Below are 21,399 nucleotides of genomic sequence, written 5' to 3' on the forward strand. Positions count from 1 at the left end.
TGTGACGTATTGAGATCGATCAATACGTCGATTTATTTAATAATTATAATTATTATGCCCAAAGTGGTGGACGATGGGAATGGGAAACGAGGTTTCTCATTCCCTTCATCCAAAGATTGCTCAGCAGTCCCACGGTGTCCCATGGACACCAGCGTAAGCAGTTCCACGGTTTCTACAGGTCCAGTTCAGGGTGCTGAACTGTTTGACTGTGTAGGTTTCTATACAAACGAATGCACGAAACCGTATTAGTGAAGAAAACCGTGGGATTGCTTAGGTAAGCATTTTGGGACTTTGACGAGTTTGGACGACTCGGGAAGCACCAGAGTACGTCAGAGTACGATCAGGAGCAAAACAGAGCGGATCTCTGAGCTCAGGCCTTCAGCCAACCAAGAACCAAGTCAAGTCAAGGTCCCAAAGTCGAGTCAAGTACCGCGTTATACCGACCCATTAAACACTACCGTGTATAAAAGGAAGTTAATATATAATTATTTTACCCACATTAGCACGGTCGGTTTAATATCGTTAACCCTCCCTCTATCCTTCACTTATCCCTCCGATTGAGCGAACCACCCGTGAGCTCACCGAGACTAGCCGAGGTCGCAGGTGAACATGAGTTAAAAACGAACAAATTAACTCATTTCGTCACAAGTGAAAAAACAGAAAACTTTTTCCTTGAAAAATTTGCAAAATTTCGGGAAAAATTATATAAATGCTCTGGAACAGTATTATGCAAGTTGAAAATCGATTCATTATTTAAATTACTGGAATTCATATTTGTTCCTTTTTGTTGCAAAATATGGCTTTTTTCTGATAAGTCATCAAAATTCCACGATGTGCTAAGCAGTAGTACTCATACAAATGGATTTCGAATTCAATACATTTCTGCACAGGAAGCCAATTTTTGAAAAATTTATTCTCAATTGGCTCTCAGGAGCTCAGGAAAAAACTCCATATACTTCAGAGAGAAAATTCTCTGAATTTTCGACAGGAAGCAAAAGCTTTCTGTGAAAAGCTTGTGGAAATTTTTCGAATTCGAAATTCAATTTTATAGATGCTAATGCTCAGCACATCGTCACATTTTGATGACTAATCGCTGGAGAGCTATGTTAATTTTTTAAAAAAGGAAAATTTACATTGTGAAAAGAAAAAATGTCAATGACAATTTGTTAGTTAAATCTATTCTAGATTAGTTTAACCCTTTTTGATGAAAGTCGAACGAACTCACTATTTGGGCGATGGAGTGGGGACGGCGAATCCTTACGGAAATTGCCTAGAGTAGGTTAGAGAGAGGGTTAATACGGTACTTGAATATTGATTTTTTTCCTGAAATTTTCAACATTTTCTGCAAAAAAGACATTTTATAATTTTCGTATAGGAACCACCCAGTAGCCATAAAAAAATTGAGAGACGTTTCTAATAAAAAACCTCAATATCAGTGTTTGTTGTACACCAGGAGAGATAGATAGCTGAAAATTTAGAATCAGACTTCTTTCAAAAGGGGAGACCCGTGCAACATAAGACTGTTTTTCATGTATTTCCCAATCCCATTTAGCCCCGGTTTTCCGTATCCGTAAAAAGTGATGAAATTTTTCATACGTAGTTTAGAGCGACCTCCAGCCTTCGATGCACCATGTAGTTTCCTGACCATATCGAAAAAAATAGGCATGCGGGAATATTTTAACCGATAAACAACATCTTTCCTTACATTTTCCAATTCCATGTGCTGATATCTAATTAATTTCCATTCTCTTTTTGATTTTTAAGTTCAATCAGACGGAATTGCAATGGACTTCGGCAATTAGGTTTTTGATGACGATGAAGAAGACCGGGATGCAATTTTGAAGCAGGTAGAGTTCGAAGATGATGACGGTGAAGGAATGGAATCCAACTATGAAGCTCCACCGTCATCTAAGAAATCCAAAGGACTCAGAAAGATCATGACCCAAGATCTCACAGCAGTTTTGGATCGAGCCAAAGTTAGCGATCGAATGGCGGCGCGAGTGTTAGCAGCCAGCCTAATTGCAGCCAGAATGAATTTGGAAGATGTCCATATAAGCCGGGAGACGGTTCGACGAAATCGTAAAAAAATAATCTCTAAATGATGCTATACGAGATCATGTAATGAACAGGCCATGCCATGTCGTGAGTGATCCCTGGGATGGTAAACAACTACCTATGCTGGAGGATAAAAAGGAAAAAATTGATCGTCTCTCAGTCCTGATATCGGGTTTTGGATGGCATTAATTACTTGGTGTCCCTGGAATTGTACGAGGATCTGGGCAGTTGCAAGCGGAAGCGGTATACAGTTGCTTGAAAGAGTGGGACGTTCTCGATGATGTATGCGCCATGGTATTCGACACTACTGCTAGTAATACCGGCCCTATCAGCGGTGCATGCATTTTGCTCGAAAGGTTAATTGGAAGGGATCTTTTGCACTTAGCTTGCCGTCACCATATTTTTGAACTTCTACTGAAAACAGCTTTCGAAGTATCAATGGGCTGTACTTCTGGACCTGACGTTCAGATTTTTAAGAGGTTCCAAAACGAGTGGGAAAACATGGATAAAACACAATACTCACCCAGAGTGGAAGATAACACCGTGAAAGAAGCCTTGCATTGTGAATCGGCAGATATCCTCGCGTTTGCTGAAGAGCACTTGAAGGTTAGTTATAATATATTTTCTCAACTCCTTCACCGATATGGTAAATTTGTATGTCATTGAAAGAATATCATGTAATTCTGTACATTTTACAGGATGAAACAATCCATAGGGACTATAGCGAATTCCTCGAACTGGTGGTCATTTTCCTAGGTGGAAAATTGAGAGGAAATCGATTTCGAGCCTTGGGTCCCATTCATCATGCTCGGTGGATGGCCAAAGCTATTTATTCATTGAAAATTTGCCCGTTCAGAGAGCAATTCCGATTGAACCTCTCCCAAATATCAGGCTTGATGAACACGTGCATTTTCATCGTCCTCCTGTACCAGAGGGTCTGGTTCACAGCTTCGCATATAGTGACTGCTTCAAATAATTATTTAAATCTGTTGAAACGTTTAGCAGCAGATGCGCATTGTTCTAGCAGCGTCCCATCAAAGGTCTGGAAAGCTGTATTGGAGAAGTTTGTGAAACCCCTCTGCTATTTACCGGAAGAATTGATTGCTCTCGCTTTTTTCAATGAAAACGTAGATTTAGAGTGCAAGAGAAATATGTGTCAGGCTATCAAATCTCGTCCTGCGCTTGATAATGATAGAAAAAGGAGAAGAATGAGAATCGATTATTTAGAATCGATGCAAAAATTGAGCCTGGACTTATTAGTTACCAAACACACGATTCAATTTTTCAACATTTTGAAGATAGATTCCAGTTTTCTTGGTAGCGACCCGACGACATGGGAGACAAGAGATGATTTTGTTGCAGCTTCCAAAATCGTCCGATCTCTTTAGGTCACAAATGATATTGCTGAAAGAGGTTTTGCTCTCGTAAGTGAATATAATGATTTGCTTACGAGAGATGAAAATGGCAAACAAAATTTAATGCGTATTGTGAGTAAAACCCGAGAAGGATCATCTGGGTGTAACCGAAAGGACTTGAAATATTCGTTGGAGAATTATTTAAACAATCGACTAAAACATCCAGCTCTATGGAATGAAATACCATAAGAAGTATCATTGTTATTTCCGACATATTGGGTGTGTGAATATGACTCCGCCCTTTTTTGTTCAAATAAAACACATTTGCTTGTTTAGAAAATTAAAGAAAAGTTTATTGAAAGTATGCTCGATCTGCAGCTACAACCGTCGCCCATCTTTCAGGTAATTTACGTATTCCTTGCCTGAAGAAATCCTGGTCTTTTGAGCTGATCCAATTATCAAGCCAAATTTTGATACTTTCGTATGAAGTGAACCGTTCTCCCGTAAGATCTGACTGCAGTGTGCGGAATAAGTGGTAATCTGAAGGAGCTATGTCTGGCGAATATGGCGGGTGGAGTAGCACTTACCAGTCCTGTCCATCTAAATATCTTTTCACAACTTGGGCGGTATGCAGTTTAGTATTGTTATGTTGAAGAATTAATTTACTGTGCCTATTCACCCATTCTGGTCGTTTTTCTTCTATGGCTCGCTTCAAACGCATTAGTTGTCGTCGGTAAACTTCCCATTAATAGTTTAAGAGGGTTCGAGCAACTCATAATATATAACACCTCTCTGATCCCACCAAATGCAGAGCATAACCTCGGCACTGTGAATATTTCTTTTTGGCTGGGATGGACTGGGTTCACCTGGCTTCACATAAGCTTTTTGGCGTTTAGGATTTTTATAATATGTCCATTTTTCATCTCCTGTGACTATTCGATGCAGAAATCCTTTTCTTTGCTGTCTTTGAAGTATGTAAGGATATTTTCCCGGGTTGTTCACCCAGGAAAAATCCAAACTACTTTTTAGCCGTCTCTATCGCTCAATAGTCGGGCGCCAGCCGAACCTTCACGGGAGGTTCGACGAAAACCGGCCTCTGAGGCAAACTCGTCCACTCAGAGGACTTTTTGGCTGGACAATGGGTTGCCCAGCTAACATCAGCGTGATACGGTAGAGTGGGCGAGGTCCACCAGGAGTATTACCGTCCCATTCCACGGCCTTTGCAAGCCGTGAATTATGCCTCGCGGCACCAGTTCCCTACTGAATGGGATTCATCTTTCCTCCGGAGGGTCTCTCGACTCCTCCGGCATGCTTCCTCTCTCCAAGTATTTCTACTCGGGAGAGTTTCCGAGCTACCTGCGATTCAGCCGGGACTCCTCAGAGCCTGGGACGTGGAGAGGCTGATCTGACCAGGGTGGAACTACGTTACCCACGCTACGATCACCCACTCTCTCCACCACCAGTTACCGCTTTGGTCATCGCGCGTCACTGCCTCCGGGTAGTACTAGACCGTCGGCGCATGGTCGGACCGACAGGAGGATTTCTCGACTCCAGGCCCACGGGCCCATACGCCTCGAATCGTTCCGCCGAGACTAGATGACGCCGAACACGACGAAGTCGTCACCTCGCGTTCCGAAATAACTCAGATTTACGCGCGGGGGATGCAGGGGCATCCCCCTATATTCGCCGCCACAGTTATGCACCAGGCTACGCTGAGTAAACTCCTTACCATGGCTTCTTCAGCCATCCACCACTTCCAGCACACCGAGAGATTATTTCAACCTCTCGGTTCAAGCGCTCGCGTGCGACTAACTCGGAATCTTACTAGGGCCTTGCCTCCTAGTCTGGATATCTCGGCGACGATAGGTCATTCCGTTACCCTATCCCCACCAATCAACCCGACGGGATCACGGAGGTACCAGTCCTTTCACCTGGCCGTTGGTCCCTAGCCTACTCCGACATAGCCTATAGAATCGCCCAGTTGGACGGCCTGTACGTCGGCCCCGTTTCCCCTAGCACATGCTGGGTGAATTCTAATACGGCGATAGTCTAGTACGCCCTCCAGACCTCCAGGGGTCGCGGTTTCACCCATAACCGCTATGCCTTAGGTCTTTCATTGGTTTGTGGTTTATCTCACCTAGCCCCGGCTTTCTTCAGCCGCTTCTAGGTGTCACTACTTATCTCTCTTCAACAATTTTGAGAGTTCAATTATCTTTTTGAAGGGATTTCAACCCGTAACGAGAAAATCTCGTTACAAGTAGCATTTCACAAATTGTTTTTCGACGTTCCATGTCTCTTTCTTTCAATTCATATGGAACCCAGTTACCAACTTTTTGAACCATTCCCATTGCTTTTAAACGCTTTGAAACAGTTGATCATTCAACATTTAATGCAGCAGCCAATTCTGATTGAGTTTGGCAAGAATCCTCTGCCAATAATGTCTCCAATTCAGCATCTACAATTTTTTTTTGTGGTTTTCCATGTTCTCTGTCCTCAGTGCCAAAATCATTATTTTGAAATCGTTGAAACCATTTCTTGCAAGTTGTATTAGATGGAGCATGCTCACCGTAAATCTCCACAAGCAAACGATGAGTTTTCGCTACACTTTTTTTTGCAATATAATAGTGTAATAACACTTCCCGCAAATGATGTTTACTTGGAACGAAAACCGACATTGTCACGGAGGTAAAAACACTTGTTGCTTACATTTCAACCAAATGTCACGTAGTGCGTTTGACAGCTGATATAAATTACTATCGAATACAAGTGTTGCCATTTATTAGTGCACGTAAGCAATACTAAAAACGACATCTGTTGGGAAAGGGCGGAGTCATATTTACACACCTAATATATTTTGGAAACCGGCATATATTTATTTCGGCCATTTGATCCCTGTGGCTTGACTCATCCGTTGGAACCCAGCAGACTACCGTTTATGAGTTTCGCGATAATTTCCTATAATTTATAATAATATTTTCCTATAATGTACAGTTTATTTTATTTATATCGTTGCCTCACATAGTTTATTATATTTAAATCGTTGCCTCACATGTGAAAGGTTCCGAGTTCAAATCCCGGCCGGGTAGAATGGTGCGATGTAACCATTTAAAGTCTTCATCATCGTCGGAGTATACCCTAACCGGGTCGAAGCGATGTAAAATAATGATAAAAAAAAGACACTAGAAATTTCCGTACTCCATTTGGCTAGTAAGCATAATCTGCACGTTGAATTGATGTGCCTGAAGGACATGATCCCATGACTCGCTTCGTCTCAGAACTTTATGTGCTGAGGTTTCAGGTATGGTGGTGACCATTGGCAATTTTCCAGCGGTCATCATCTTTTTTTGAGTCATTGGGACCCAAGAAGCTACCCCGCGTTTTATTTCGCTCTCCTAACTCTATAGGGGGTGCCGTACATAAAAAAAATGGAAAAGTAATTGGAACTAAACAAACTAATAAAATGTCAAAAAATTTGGAGGTTTGGTTGACGTGAAAATGAAATTCTGTGAATGTATGGTCCACGGGTAGGATAGGAATATGATACAATTATGTGCTTTTGAAGGGACAAGAGCGAGAGGGACTGAACAATTACTATTCTCGTTCTCTCTTCCATTGGTTTCAGAGGCCCATATGGGCATACTTATTTCTTGAGTTATTCTTTGGGAAAATCCAGACTTTCCACCTGAAGATTATTGTCATATTTGGTTTCAGGAAATTTTCCTGAATTTTCCCAGGTAGTTTTACAGGATTTTTGCCCAGGTTATTTGAGAGGATTTTCACCAGGTGGTTTGGCCGTAATCTCCGTAATTACTATTAATCCCGTAATCTAATTATTACTGATCTCTTGCTGCTGCACATAACCTATACGAATATCTGGTTGTCTCTCTTGTTTGTTGCCTGTTTCCCTCTGATCGCCCATGGAAAATAGAGAGGAGCCTCAGCGGCGCACCCTTCTTATGGAATAATGGCTGTCGAAATGCGTTCGAGTTGCTAGTGTTACTCTTTCGATCATAATGCGGCATCTGCAGCATAGTACGTGAATTTACGCCGGTAATGCAGTTGAATTTGTGTCGAGTTTGTGCTATTTTATGTATGTAGGCCAGTCAAATTAGGATTTTATTTTCGCTGTAATCAACGACAATACAATTACAAAAACTATAGCATATTATATGGAATAATCGGGCGAGGAGGAAATGTAGGAGGTGAGGCGGAGGGGTTTCTATTGTTTTCCTGCAGAAAACCAAACGCTGAACAAAAAAATTTTTCCCATTCGGATTCAAAATGCAGGCAATATTAGTGAGTATCTCCGGTTAAAAATTATTTTTGGAGCTAATCAAATTTATTTCTATCTGTTCCACTCATTGAATGGTTTTCAGATTGTTTTTTTTTAATAAATGAAAAAATATTAATCCATGCGGAAAAGTGGCAACATCGTCGGTAGTGTTTTTTTTTTCACCAGGAGCTGATACTACTGGCTCGAGGGAGCTCCAATCACAACGCTTCATCGCTCTCTCTCGAGAGACGTTTAAATTGACCGCGCTACCCCCACCCGATCGGTACTTGAGACGTTGCTGCTCGCTTGGGCTGCGTGCGCAGAAATTTCATTTTTTAGTACTTTTTTTGCTATTATTAATAACCAATGCTCCTAGGCGACAATCTTTTTCACTCAAAAAATCATTGATCACATGTTCTAAATGTGTCTAAAGTTTCATGACTTTGGTTCCTTTTTTTCCTTGGGTTTTGCAGTTTTTTTTGTGATTTCCATAAGATCACGGGTTAAATGACCACTTTTTCAAAAATTCATAATAAATTGACCATGTTCCCCAGCAGTCTGAAACTTTGCACACGCCTTTTCCATCATTTAAAGAATACGTAAAAAATAAAAGAGAAAAATGGTTGCTTTTTTTCTAACCCTCCGGGCTCGCCCGATTATCCTTAACATATTTGAACGTTGCATTTCCTTGTGACCCTATATTAACGTAACGTCAAACTTCATGAGGATCACAAGGCAATGGTCAAATTTCACGAGGGTCACACGGGAATGATTAAATTTCACGAAGGTTGAATGTTACAAGGGTCAAATATCATAAGGATCACGAAGATCACAAGGAGAAAGTCAAATTCCACGAGTGTTAAGCTGCACAAGGGTCACAAGGAGATGATCAAATTTCACGAGGGTCACAAGGGAATGATTAAATTTCTCAAAGGTTGAATGTTACAAGGGTCAAATATCATAAGGATCACGAAGATCACAAGGAGAAAGTCAAATTCCACGAGTGTTAAGCTGCACAAGGGTCACAAGGAGATGATCAAATTTCACGAGGGTCACAAGGGAATGATTAAATTTCTCAAAGGTTGAATGTTACAAGGGTCAAATATCATAAGGATCACGAAGATCACAAGGAGAAAGTCAAATTCCACGAGTGTTAAGCTGCACAAGGGTCACAAGGAGATGATCAAATTTCACGAGGGTCACAAGGGAATGATTAAATTTCTCAAAGGTTGAATGTTACAATGGTCAAACTTCGCGAGGATCACTAAGGTTTGGTCAAACTTCAAGAAGGTCAAACATCACGAGGGTCACGAAGGTGACAAAAGGAGAGTCCACAAGGAGAGNCCCCACCCGATCGGTACTTGAGACGTTGCTGCTCGCTTGGGCTGCGTGCGCAGAAATTTCATTTTTTAGTACTTTTTTTGCTATTATTAATAACCAATGCTCCTAGGCGACAATCTTTTTCACTCAAAAAATCATTGATCACATGTTCTAAATGTGTCTAAAGTTTCATGACTTTGGTTCCTTTTTTTCCTTGGGTTTTGCAGTTTTTTTTGTGATTTCCATAAGATCACGGGTTAAATGACCACTTTTTCAAAAATTCATAATAAATTGACCATGTTCCCCAGCAGTCTGAAACTTTGCACACGCCTTTTCCATCATTTAAAGAATACGTAAAAAATAAAAGAGAAAAATGGTTGCTTTTTTTCTAACCCTCCGGGCTCGCCCGATTATCCTTAACATATTTGAACGTTGCATTTCCTTGTGACCCTATATTAACGTAACGTCAAACTTCATGAGGATCACAAGGCAATGGTCAAATTTCACGAGGGTCACACGGGAATGATTAAATTTCACGAAGGTTGAATGTTACAAGGGTCAAATATCATAAGGATCACGAAGATCACAAGGAGAAAGTCAAATTCCACGAGTGTTAAGCTGCACAAGGGTCACAAGGAGATGATCAAATTTCACGAGGGTCACAAGGGAATGATTAAATTTCTCAAAGGTTGAATGTTACAATGGTCAAACTTCGCGAGGATCACTAAGGTTTGGTCAAACTTCAAGAAGGTCAAACATCACGAGGGTCACGAAGGTGACAAAAGGAGAGTCCACAAGGAGAGAATTTCACGAGGGTCACAAGGGAAAGTCAAATTTCACGAGGGTCACGAGGAGATAGTCAAATTTCACGAGGGTCACAAGGGAAAGTCAAATTTCACGAGGGTCACGAGGAGATGGTAAAATTTCACGAGGGTCACGAGGAGATGGTAAAATTTCACGAGGGTCAAACATCATGAGAGTCACGAAGGTTAAAAGGGGAAGATCACATTTCACGAGGGTCAACGTTACGAGTTCACGGTCACAAGGGAATGGTCAAATTTTACGAGTCAAACATCACGAGGGTCATGAAGGTCACAAGGGGAAGGTCAAATTTCGCGAGGGTCAAGCTTCACGAGGGTCACAAGGAGATGATAAAATGTCCCGAGGATCAGACATCACAAAAGTCACATGGGAATGATTAAACTGCCCAAAGGTTGAATATTGCAATGGTCAAACTTCACGAGGGTTAAACATCACGCGGGTCACAACGAAAAGATCACATTTCACGAGGGCCAAATAGTCCATTTGCTAGCCTTGTTTCTGTATGCACTACGAAATTGAGTAAATGCTTAATTGTTATACCATTATATCATGGAAACGGTTGCGGATAGGGAAACAGGTTTCAAACAAAATCTTTTTGTCATATCAAAATACCCATTCTTTGTCTTGAAACTTTTTTCCCTACCTATTATAGATAAAGAGTTGTGGGGTGGGGGTGGAGCGGGCGGCGCGTTAGCCCACGATGTGTCGGGACGCTCCAATGCGTATATCGGTAAACTCGATAGAGATGGAGAAAAATGGTTCAGATAAAAAATGTTCGCTATCATATTTTACATACAAGCATGTTTTTGAAATTTTTCTCTACACCTAGCCGTTAATGGAATATTTACGCTCTTTTGCTGCATTATGAGGCAAATCACATCCAACCGTTTTGTTTAATACCGTTTCGTAAGTAAATGGTTCAAGATACGGAAAAAAATTTAGCATCAAACTATTTCACTCATAAAAAATACATAGATTTAATGTTATGTCGTTTTGTCATATCTCCATTATTTGCAGAGATATAGCCCGTCAAGTGAGAGCCCGGGCGGTCCACGTGCTTACCGCCGACACCTCGCGCAGGGGCTACTGCACGGCCCGCTTCGTTCCCACCCCGATGACTCGTTATCTATTATAGTTAGGGATACAACAAAAAATGTGTATTTTTATATTTTCCAAATTTTTTGTTTGAAACTTTGTTATCTATCTGCAACGGTTTCCGTGATATGATGGTTTAAACGTTGAATTGTTATAAATAAGAAAAGTTGACCACAACTTCCAAAACCCGACTTCGGATTCAGATTCAACATCACCGGTAACGTAAATTCCAGTAATAACATTTATTCAATTCGGTTGTGCATAGAGAAACAGGGCTAGCGTAGGAATTATTTGATCCTCGTGAAATTTGACCATCTCCGCGAGACCCTCGTGACATTTGACTCTCGTGAAATTTGACCATCCTTTTGTGACCCTTGTGAAATTTGACTATCCCCTTGTGACCCTCGCAACCTTTGACTCTCGTGAAATTTGACTATCCCCTTGTGACCCTCGCGATGTTTGACTCTCGTGAAATTTGACCACACTTTTGTGACCCCTGTGACCCTTGTGAAATTTGACTATCCCCTTGTGACCCTTGCGGCGTTGACTCTCGTCAAATTTGGCTATCCCCTTGTGACCCTCGTGATGTTTGACTCTTGTGGAGTTTGACCACTGCAACGTTCAACCTCCGTAAAATTTTATCATTCTCTTGTAACCCTTGTGACAATAGACAGTTGCGAAATTTGACCCTTGTGACATTTAACCCTTGGTCCATTGATCACGAGAAGTTCGATCATTACATCGTCTAATATTTATTAACTTTATTTTAAACATTTATTCCCTCTCAATGTCCATTGAAGCAAGTGGAATAAAAAGTCATGCCGTTGTCGATCAAATTCAAACGATTTAAACGGAGCGCCAGGCGTTCGGCGCCCTGAAGGCTGCGCAGTGGTACCCGAGCGAGGAGTGGGGGACCTGTGAGACCCGCGTCTGGCATCACTGTTCGAGACAGTCGGTGACAGGCACTGGAGTCGAGCGGATGAAAATCGTCCGGTCCTCGACGACGGTCGTAAGTGGCATTAATCCGTTATGGATTATGGGAGTCCGTTGTGAGGACAAGATCCAGAACAGCGAGAGAATGGGACGCTTCGGCGTCCGAAACAGAATGATCGGATTACTTTGAGGACGTGGGATGTTTTAATTTCATGTTCTCAGGGATCCATCACTTCGGACAAAAGAAGTGGTATTGGCGTGGATCCGTGGGCCGGGAGTTAGGCTGACTCCTGGAGGCCCGATCGCACGTGCCTCCACGACGAGTAATCTGGGTGTTGGCCCGCGATGATAGTGCTTTTACCGAGCATTGAGTGACGAAACGTACGGCACGATTGATCAGACGTTGAAGCTGAAGATCCAGCACCACACCCACTCCTTGTAACACAGCCAAACAGTAGAAGATATGAGGAAATATGAGAGCATTGACCAGCAATTTGCGCAGCGGCACATCAGTATATTTCCGCAGGCTATAGAGCTGATAGAATGCTGAATTGATCTTGGCAGTGACCTGCTGGATATGGCTGCTGAAGGTGAGTTTACTGTCGAAGAAGACCCCCAGATTCCTCACACTGCTAACAAACTCAATGGCAGCACCAGCACAGCCCAGGGGAGGCAAAGAAGAGACATCAATGGAATTGATGTAGCCTCGAGCACCCAATATGATTGCCTTAGTCTTGCTGACATTGAGTTGCAGACGATTTGTAATTGCCCAATCCTGGATCCTGGAGATGTCGGCATTGAGACGCTGAATGCTGCATTGGAGATCGAATGGGTCACAGCTAATGTAGATTTGGAGATCATCGGCATAAAGAAGATGTCGAGCTTCATATACGCAGCGGCCGATGTCGTTGATTAAGAGTAAGAACAGTAGAGGACCAAGATGGATCCCTGGGGAACTCCAGCATTGGTCTCAAGAAAAGAGGAGACCTCATGATCACCTTTAACCGCTTGGGATCGTCCAGTGAGATAGGAACGAAACCACGCGACAGCACCAGCAGACAGCCCAAGATCCGTCAACTTGCTCAGCAGGAAAGAGTGAGAGACTGTATCAAATGCTTTAGAGAAGTCGAAGAGAACCAAGATAGTGAATTTATGGTCATAAACATTCTTTCTCACGTCATTGACAAGTCTCAGCAAGGCTGTCTGAGTGCTGTGGCCAGGTCTGAAGCCACATTGCCGAGGGTCAAGCAGGTTACGTTCCTGTAAGAACGAGGACAATTGGATGTAGGCCAATCTCTCCAAGACTCGCTAGAAAAGGCAGCAGTGCAATAGGACGATAGTCAGAAAGCGACTTCGGAGAGCTGACTTTACCAACAGGAACAGTAATAGCCCTTTTCCAAATTGAGGGGAAGACACTGTCCAGAAACGATCGATTCATGATGGTGAGCAGGCACTCTGATAAAACTGGTAGGGTGTGGAGCACCAGTTTCCTTGAAATTCCATCAGCACCAACAGCGTTGGATTTGATGGAGGATATCGCAGCCTGGATGTTGAGCCAGCTCACTTGGCTGAAGGCGAACGACGTGGAAGCAGAGGAAGGAGAGAATAAGTCTCCGGATACCTGTGTCGCATGTGCCTCTCAGTGTTCGGCGCTCCGAGGAGTGAGAAGGATCCGCAGGTAATGGTCGACTTCTTTAGAATTGAGCCACTCTGGGGAGGAAAGGAATACGTCAGAGGAATGGAAACATCCTCGGCGAAAGATACATGGAGAAATGGCTCCTGGAAGATACGCTTTATCGAGGTCTCTCGGCTGAAAAGACGAAGATCGATCGAGTGAATTACTCCCAGTATGGTGGACCTCGCCCACTCTACCGTTTTACGCTGATGTTGGCTCGGCATTGTTAGTTCCGCCACGAGAAGTCCTCAGGGTAGACGAGTTATCCTCTGAGGCCGGTTTACCGTTGGATTTTCCGTGAAAATCCAGCTGGTGCCCGAGATAATTTAGCGATAGAGAAAATGCCGAAATAGTTTGGGATATTTGCTGGTGAAGCACCGGAAAAAATCCCTTACAATTTATAATAACAAAAAGAAAAATTTTGGATTTTGGTAATTTTTTCGATGTCAAAAAATTCGTCGATTTTTTATTTTTTTGTAATATTTTGGTACTTATCCATATTTTTATTATCGAAATACAATATATTTTCATAAGAATAATTCGTTATTTAGCAGCGAAATTTTGCTCTGAATACTTATTCCAAATCACAGACTAGTTCACCCTCTGAGTAGTAGAAATGTAAAGTAGCGCCGCGAAATCGGATCTAACAACGCAAATGCCAAATTGACGGCCATATTGGAGGCCGTTGATCCTCCACTCTATTCTCCATGTGATCACCTATCGGCTTAACACTGTGCTACTGAGATATCTATTGACGGAGTAAGTAATTACGCTGGTTTAGTTGGTGGCAGAATTACTGCATTGCCGACTACACCCTAGGAAGTTCCCGTTATTGACTGTTGGTATTTCAGCAACGACGATATTTGAGTCGATGAAGATGTGTCGTGTATGCCTAGTTGCTGTCAACTCTCCGATAGCGACGAGAATGCGCCACGGCTCGTCCAGCTCAACGGTTAAAACAGAGGTCACTGCGTGGGGGAGCGATTTGGCAGTTTGGAGAGTGAACAGCGTAAGTTGCGCACTGCCATAGACGGCATTAGCAGTGGAGTCTCTGATCATGTCCCCCCCCCCTAATAAATACGTTATAAAATAAATTAAAACAATGTAAAAATAATTATTATTATCTAAAGTTCGTAATCATACGAAAATATATCCGATGTAATTCCTATCTTCTGTGCACTTTGATTACCTAAAATAAAATAACAAAATATGCGACAACAACGGCAATGCACCCGTTAACTAGCTCAGCAGATGACTGGTCAGACCAGTCTGGTCTACGACTACTGTCGACTTTACCGATCCGAGCGGGAAATTGACGCTACCGCCATCTCGCGGTATTCCCCCTACAAGCTTCTATCATCATTCTTAACCCTAGAAATAATTTCATCCAATTGATAAATAACAATGCAATTAACGGGACCAATATGAATAAATACCTCATATATCAACTTTTATAATGTTTTTAGGGGTCATTCCCCTTCGTCTAGCCCCAAAATTGACAATAAAAATCAACAACGCAGCAACGACGCTACACCGTCGCTGCTGGATCGCCAGGGTGGTAAAACAAAAAAATCACTACTAGGGCAAAATGGATCGCTTTTTTCTACTTTAGCTAAAATGTCCTTGTGTTTGCACTCTCTTCAAAGAAAAGTTATTCTTAAAATTTTTTGAGCATTATTTTTTTTGTGTAAAACGTGAAAATTTGGGGAATTGGGGGTTATTATTTTGTTGTGAAAGTTTGAGTGATGAGGGGATTATCGGCTGGTTAGTGGGGGTGTATTGAGTAATTCAGGGTGAGACGAATTGAAATCCTGTTTTATGGTGACCGTTTTGTTATTAATGTGATTGCGACGTCACTGACCTTGATCGCATCATTTGTTCGTAAGAAATCATCTATTGAAATTTTCAAATAAAATTTTTTAAAATGGTTTTTCCTAAAAAACTCAAAAACCACTTCACCAATTTCATCCAAAATCTAATCAGCACTAAGTTACATAAAAATGCTTCGATTCCATCAATTTTTACCACAATCGCATCATTCCTTCGTGAGAAATCGTGAACCAAAATTCTGAGGACACACGCGTCGACGCACATACACACACCCATACAGACATCGTGTTAAAAATGGGTGAAAATGAATGTGGATATTTTGAAATGTCAACATTTGATAAAAAATCGATTATTGATTTTCTGGGTAATTACTATACCTTCCCTAGATCGGGAAGTTGATAATAGGAGTCTAATATAAATCTACCTCTCCATCTTCTCATCCGCGCCAAAGAGGTTAATCCTCCCTCTACTAATTTTTCATTTTATAGAGAATTTTAAAAAAATCCTTATTCAATTCCAAACTATTTTTCTCATAGAAATCTGATTGTACACTATAATCATTCATTTGACATTCCTGATTTGGCTTTCTTTTTCATTTTTTTGTATTTGAAAAAAAAAATTATACTTCCCCCTAACAATCAAACAAAACTTTTTCGTAGAGCTTTTTTCACAATAATTTTGAGGTGATTTGACAGTTCTCGACAGCCATGTTGTGTGCCATGCAGACAAGCTTCGGAATCACGGCAGTCGATACCTCTATTTTCATTGATTTTATGGACTGCTGTGACATTCATTCAAAAAGTGCATTGCAAAATACCATGGCAAAGTACACCAATAATTTTATAAGTTGAAAATTTTCTCTAAAATTTCTCAATAAATTTAATAATAGTCGAGCTCAGTTCACAGATTTATGCGACCAATAGTCTCTGATAGTTTGTTTCGTAGGTAAACGATGAAGAAAACAATGAGAATGATGACTGTGTGATCGGATTTCTCTTCAATTAATTGTTCTCCATTGCTCCGCTCCTAGATTTTACATAATTGAAAATAAAATTTGCAGTCCCATCACGGGGTCGATGTCATCATGCATTATTCCACGGGGGACCTGGCCTAGCTTTTAAACACCTGCATTTCTCGTTCAATATTATTGTATAGCACTCAGGCTTCTTACTGAGTTCCTTGTTTCAAAGCAAACACCATGTAATGAAATTAGAGATCCTTCAATACAGCATCATCATCTGTAGAAAAATAGTATCTATAATTACCAGACACCAATGAATCTGATAACAATACGACAACAATAATCTACCATTGTCATTCCAGTCAATTTCATAATTCCTCCAGGAGCATCCACTGTCGTTATCGGCCCCTTGGCCCAGTAAATAATATGTGATTTGTTGTGAGACATTGTCAATTTTTCACTCTTGACATTTGACAAGCATGCAACCGTCAATGATGTCACCATCGATCCATTTCGTGTCACATAAAGTGACGGACTTGGTAGATGCCAAATATAAGAGGTTACGCCCCCCAAAATTTTGGACTTGTTCACAAACGTATTTTATCACGATGAAGTGCGTTAAACTGTTCCTTTTGTAATAATTTAATTTCGCAAATAGCCTATTCGCAAATGTCCGACAAGTTTTTCGCTGTTTGGGAATCATCTTCGACAAAATTCACTGTAGATTCCGAATCTTCATGTTTCCCGTGAAGCGACTGTCAATTATCTCGGGGAGTCGACAATCAAAGTAGAAATGTTTGAGATACTGCACATTCTTGTCTTTGATATCGGCCTTTCTTTTAAATTTCACCCAGTTTACCCCAATTCTGTCCATAAAACAAAGGTACTTCTAGAGTTTTAATTGCTTTCGGAATACTTTTTTAAGTGTAGCTTTTCATTGCACTATTTTTGGCTAAAGGATACAAAATATCCTTCAAGTTTTGCCCGCAGGAGGTCGAAGGTTTCGTTCGGCAAATTGGTCCAAAGTGTACTATAGGGAGTGTTTTACCTAGAATATCGATTGATCACTCACTGTCTTTCTTTCGAGTCTTGGATTCATTTACTGATTGATTGTTTTGAAACGATGATAATTGTTGTAACAGGTCTTCTTCCTATTTTTGAAATCCAGTTTCGCCCATATCTGGTGTCTGGCAATCCTATAATATAAAGGAAAGCATAGATCTCGAATGAGAACTTGAATTGAGCGGCGAATCGATTCTCTGAGGGTCGAAGTCGAACGGACGGTTTGGCCATGAACGTATGAGACAGAAATAGAGTGTCCTTATAATAAAGGAGAGCATCACAGAATCTCGAATGAGATCTCGAATTGAAGAAAGTCGAACTCGAACGTGCAGTTCGGCCATAAACGTGTGAAACAGAAATAGAGTAGAGTCCATTTTGGCGAAAGGACATAATTTCGCTGTTGCCCCAACCAAAATTCCCACCGAAGAGATCATCCGCCAGATGAAAACGGCCATCTTCCACCTGCCTTCGGAGACTGGCAATGAGATCAGAAGAAAGCTGTCCAACATTCTCCACAAAGCAAAATCTCCCAAACAAAATATTACTAGGGAAGAATGCTTAGCTTTACTCAGTCTTAAGAAGAATGACAATATTGTCATTCTTCCAGCAGACAAAGGTAATGCGACTGTGATCATGGACAAGGAACCTTATTCTGATAAAATCAAAGCCATGTTCAGCAATTCGAATATATATAAAAACCTCAACAAGGATCCAACCTCAGGTATGGAGAGGAAGACGGTCAAACTTCTGAAGGAAGCTGATCTCTCTCCCGAAACCCAAAAAATCCTTAGTCCCCGAGAATCCTTCTCTCCCAGACTTTATGGTCTCCCAAAAATTCACAAAGAGAGTACCCCCCTTCGTCCAATAGTGAGCAACATTGGTGCCCCCACGTACCAATTAGCTCGCTATCTGACCAAACCACTCCAAGCACTCGTGGGTCAGAATAGTTCCCACATCAAAAACTCCCAAGACTTCGTGAACAAACTGTCTCACATTCAAATTAGTCCAGGAGATCTTTTGGTTAGCTTTGATGTGGAGTCCCTGTTCACGAATGTACCCATTCCCGACACTCTTAACATTATCAAAAAATCCCACCCAAACTCCTCCCTCTGGTTGAACACTGCCTGACTTCCACTTATTTCCAATTTCAAGGGGAATTCTATGAGCAAAAATTCGGAGCAGCAATGGGTTCACCCATTTCTCCCATCATAGCAAACATTTTTATGGAAGATTTCGAAAACAAAGTTCTTAAATCAGCTCCTCTTAAACCCTCTGTTTGGTTCAGCTATGTCGACGACACTTTCGTCCTCTGGAAACATGGAGCAGACACGTTGCCTCAGTTCCTGAATTTTATCAACTCACAACATCCGAGCATAAAATTCATTATGGAGATTGAGGAACAGAAGTCTCTCCCCTTCCTAGATGTCCTAGTGCATCGTAATGAGGACGGAAGTCTTGGTCACCGAGTTTACCGAAAACCTACACATACAGACAGATACCTCCATGCCTTCTCACACCATCACCCTTCTCAAAAGAACTCGGTGATAAGCTCTCTTATGTACCGAGCTCTCACTATTTCCCAGCCTGAATACCTGGAATCCGGAGTTCAACACCTGGATAAAGCATTGAATAACAATGGATACCAGAGCAAACAATTATACGGTTAGACATAGTAAATTTTTACTTTAATTTATATAAAATGATTTAGAAATGATAGGCAAATAGTTTCTCTTATTTAAAAAACTATTATAAGGTCAATAATTGTTGGATAAAAATTAAGGAGTACACTGAGAAAAAAATTTATTCCTTCCAAGAAAATGTTATTGGTAATATCTTTTTCATACTCTTAGTAGAAGAAAATATCTCTTTTGGAACGTATTTCTCTAGGCCAGTCATTTTCAGGTGCTTCGAAATCAGTTCCAAGCGTGAGAATTATGGTGATTTATAAGAATATTCTTCTGCATATGACCTCGAAGAAACTCCAATAATAATTATTAACATTTGGAATTATTCCAATTTTCTTTACCTGAGAAAATCGCCAATTTGTAAAATCCGGAAGATATCAGAGAACATTTTGTCAAGGTCATATGTAGCATAATAATCAGATTGTTCAATATCACTGTAATTTTTGAGGATAGACTTGGACTCTGAAAATGNTCTTAGTAGAAGAAAATATCTCTTTTGGAACGTATTTCTCCAGGCCAGTCATTTCCAGGTGCTCCGAAATCAGTTCCAAGCGTGAGAATTATGGTGATCTATAAGAATATTCTTCTGCATATGACCTCGAAGAAACTCCAATAATAATTATTAACATTTGGAATTATTCCAATTTTCTTTACCTGAGAAAATCGCCAATTTGTAAAATAAGGAAGATATCAGAGAACATTTTGTCAAGGTCATATGTAGCATAATAATCAGATTGTTCAATATCACTGTAATTTTTGAGGATAGACTTGGACTCTGAAAATGACTGTCCTGGAAAAATTCGTTCTGAAAAAATATTATCTTCTGACGAGAATATCAATCCTTGGCAGGAATAATTTTTTCTCTCAGTGTACGTACATAAGGGTCACGTGACGGTATCTGACAATCCCCTTCCCGTTCTAAATTCATTTTGGAGTCAACCGCATGCCAAACTCCATTCCGAGACTCCGAGTAAGAAATTAAGTCTCTTTTAATTACGATGTGACGTGCTGTCAACCAAAAGTATTAATCATAATCCTCCATCACCTCCATCAAAAAGTGATTCAAATTTTGAACTAGTGAAAAGTCAAGATTTTCAGTGTTGAAAATGAAACCTGTGAATGAGGTCGTTTAATCTTTTATTTTGGGTGATATACACACGTATGAAAAAATCGTATAGAAATTTTCTATACGGATTGCGTATAGAATTTCTATAGGATTTTCGTATATGATATTCGGATATTTCTATACGGATATTTTTTATACAAATTATTTCTATACGATTTCTATAGGTTTGATCCTATACGACCCACTGCCACATGTATAGAAACATTTCGTATGGAGTTGCGACATTTTTTTACGTTTTTCTCTGAAGCGTTTAGACATCTTTCGTATGAAAACAAATATTTATGTAAAAATTTATGTGTAGAAATAATTCGTATAGAAAATATTCGTATAGAAATATCCGAATATCATATACGGAAATCCTATAGAATTTCAATACGTAATCCGTATAGAAAATTTCTATACGATTTTTTCATACGTGCAGAATTATCATTTTCGTTCTTACGTTTAGTTTTTTCGAATCAGAGAGACTGGATGCTTTATCATTCGTTTTATTCAAGATTAATATGATTGACTCCTACGTTATTATTGCCAATTAATGCAATAAATCGACGTTTAAAAAAGAAGAAAAATGATCTCGCGAGTGTTTTGCCACTTGTGTATTCCTGTGTTTACTGAGACGACCCTTGAAAGATGAAAGCTATTGTCTTGTTATATATCTTTTTGTGATTATTATAATAATAGTATCATATAGGATATAAAAATGTTGGATGTTGTGTACAAATAATTAGTAGGTAAAGAATTTTTATTTTACATGTTTATTGTTCTTACAAAAAATAAACCAGAAGTACTGGATACAATTATGCTCACAATTTCTGCCTGTATGATTTCTGAAATAGTACTACGGGAAGGTGGGGCAATATGGACATCTGGGGTAAAATAGACGCTCAAAAAATTACAAAAAAAATTAATTTTTCAAAAATTAATTTTTTTGTAATTGTTTCACTGGGCAATAAATTGGACATGATAAATTCGTATAAGATGGATTAAAATGGACGCTCAAAAAATTTTCAATAATCGAATTTTTGAAAATTGCTTCTTGACACAGTCCATAACCGAAAAATTATTTAAGAGTGAGGTAAAATGAACACCCGAAAAAGTTGATTCTATTCAACTTTTAATCAAGGAAATTTTCAACAGACATTTTCTAACAGAATCGTGTCGGAATCTTTTTATAGATAGAAATTATACTTGGAAGAGATATTAACAA

The 21,399-nt window shown here is 40.3% G+C and overlaps 2 protein-coding genes across 5 annotated transcripts in view; both read left to right on the plus strand.

Annotated features, from left to right (window-relative positions):
• LOC107044806 overlaps positions 1 to 3,676 on the plus strand; it is a 13,621-nt gene extending 9,945 nt beyond the window's left edge. Inside the window, exons 3-4 of the mRNA XM_015266845.1 lie at positions 1,765 to 2,661; positions 2,754 to 3,676. Of these exons, the coding sequence (XP_015122331.1) occupies positions 2,347 to 2,661; positions 2,754 to 3,443 (1,005 nt within the window). The 5' untranslated portion in view covers positions 1,765 to 2,346 and the 3' untranslated portion in view covers positions 3,444 to 3,676. The remainder of the gene's footprint in view (positions 1 to 1,764; positions 2,662 to 2,753) is intronic.
• The window catches only part of LOC107044805, a 76,071-nt gene that overhangs the window by 21,659 nt on the left and 33,013 nt on the right, over positions 1 to 21,399 (plus strand). The window contains exon 1 of one of the 4 annotated variants that reach the window (XM_015266843.1): positions 14,480 to 14,537. The exons of the other annotated variants lie outside the window; for them this stretch is intronic. The gene's annotated coding sequence lies outside the window, so the exon portion shown is untranslated. Of the gene's footprint in view, positions 1 to 14,479; positions 14,538 to 21,399 lie in introns of those variants that run through there. 4 annotated transcript variants of the gene reach the window in all.

Source organism: Diachasma alloeum, unplaced genomic scaffold (assembly GCF_001412515.2).
Source record: "Diachasma alloeum isolate Michigan unplaced genomic scaffold, Dall2.0 Dall_scaffold_00810, whole genome shotgun sequence".
Lineage (NCBI taxonomy): Eukaryota > Metazoa > Arthropoda > Insecta > Hymenoptera > Braconidae > Diachasma > Diachasma alloeum.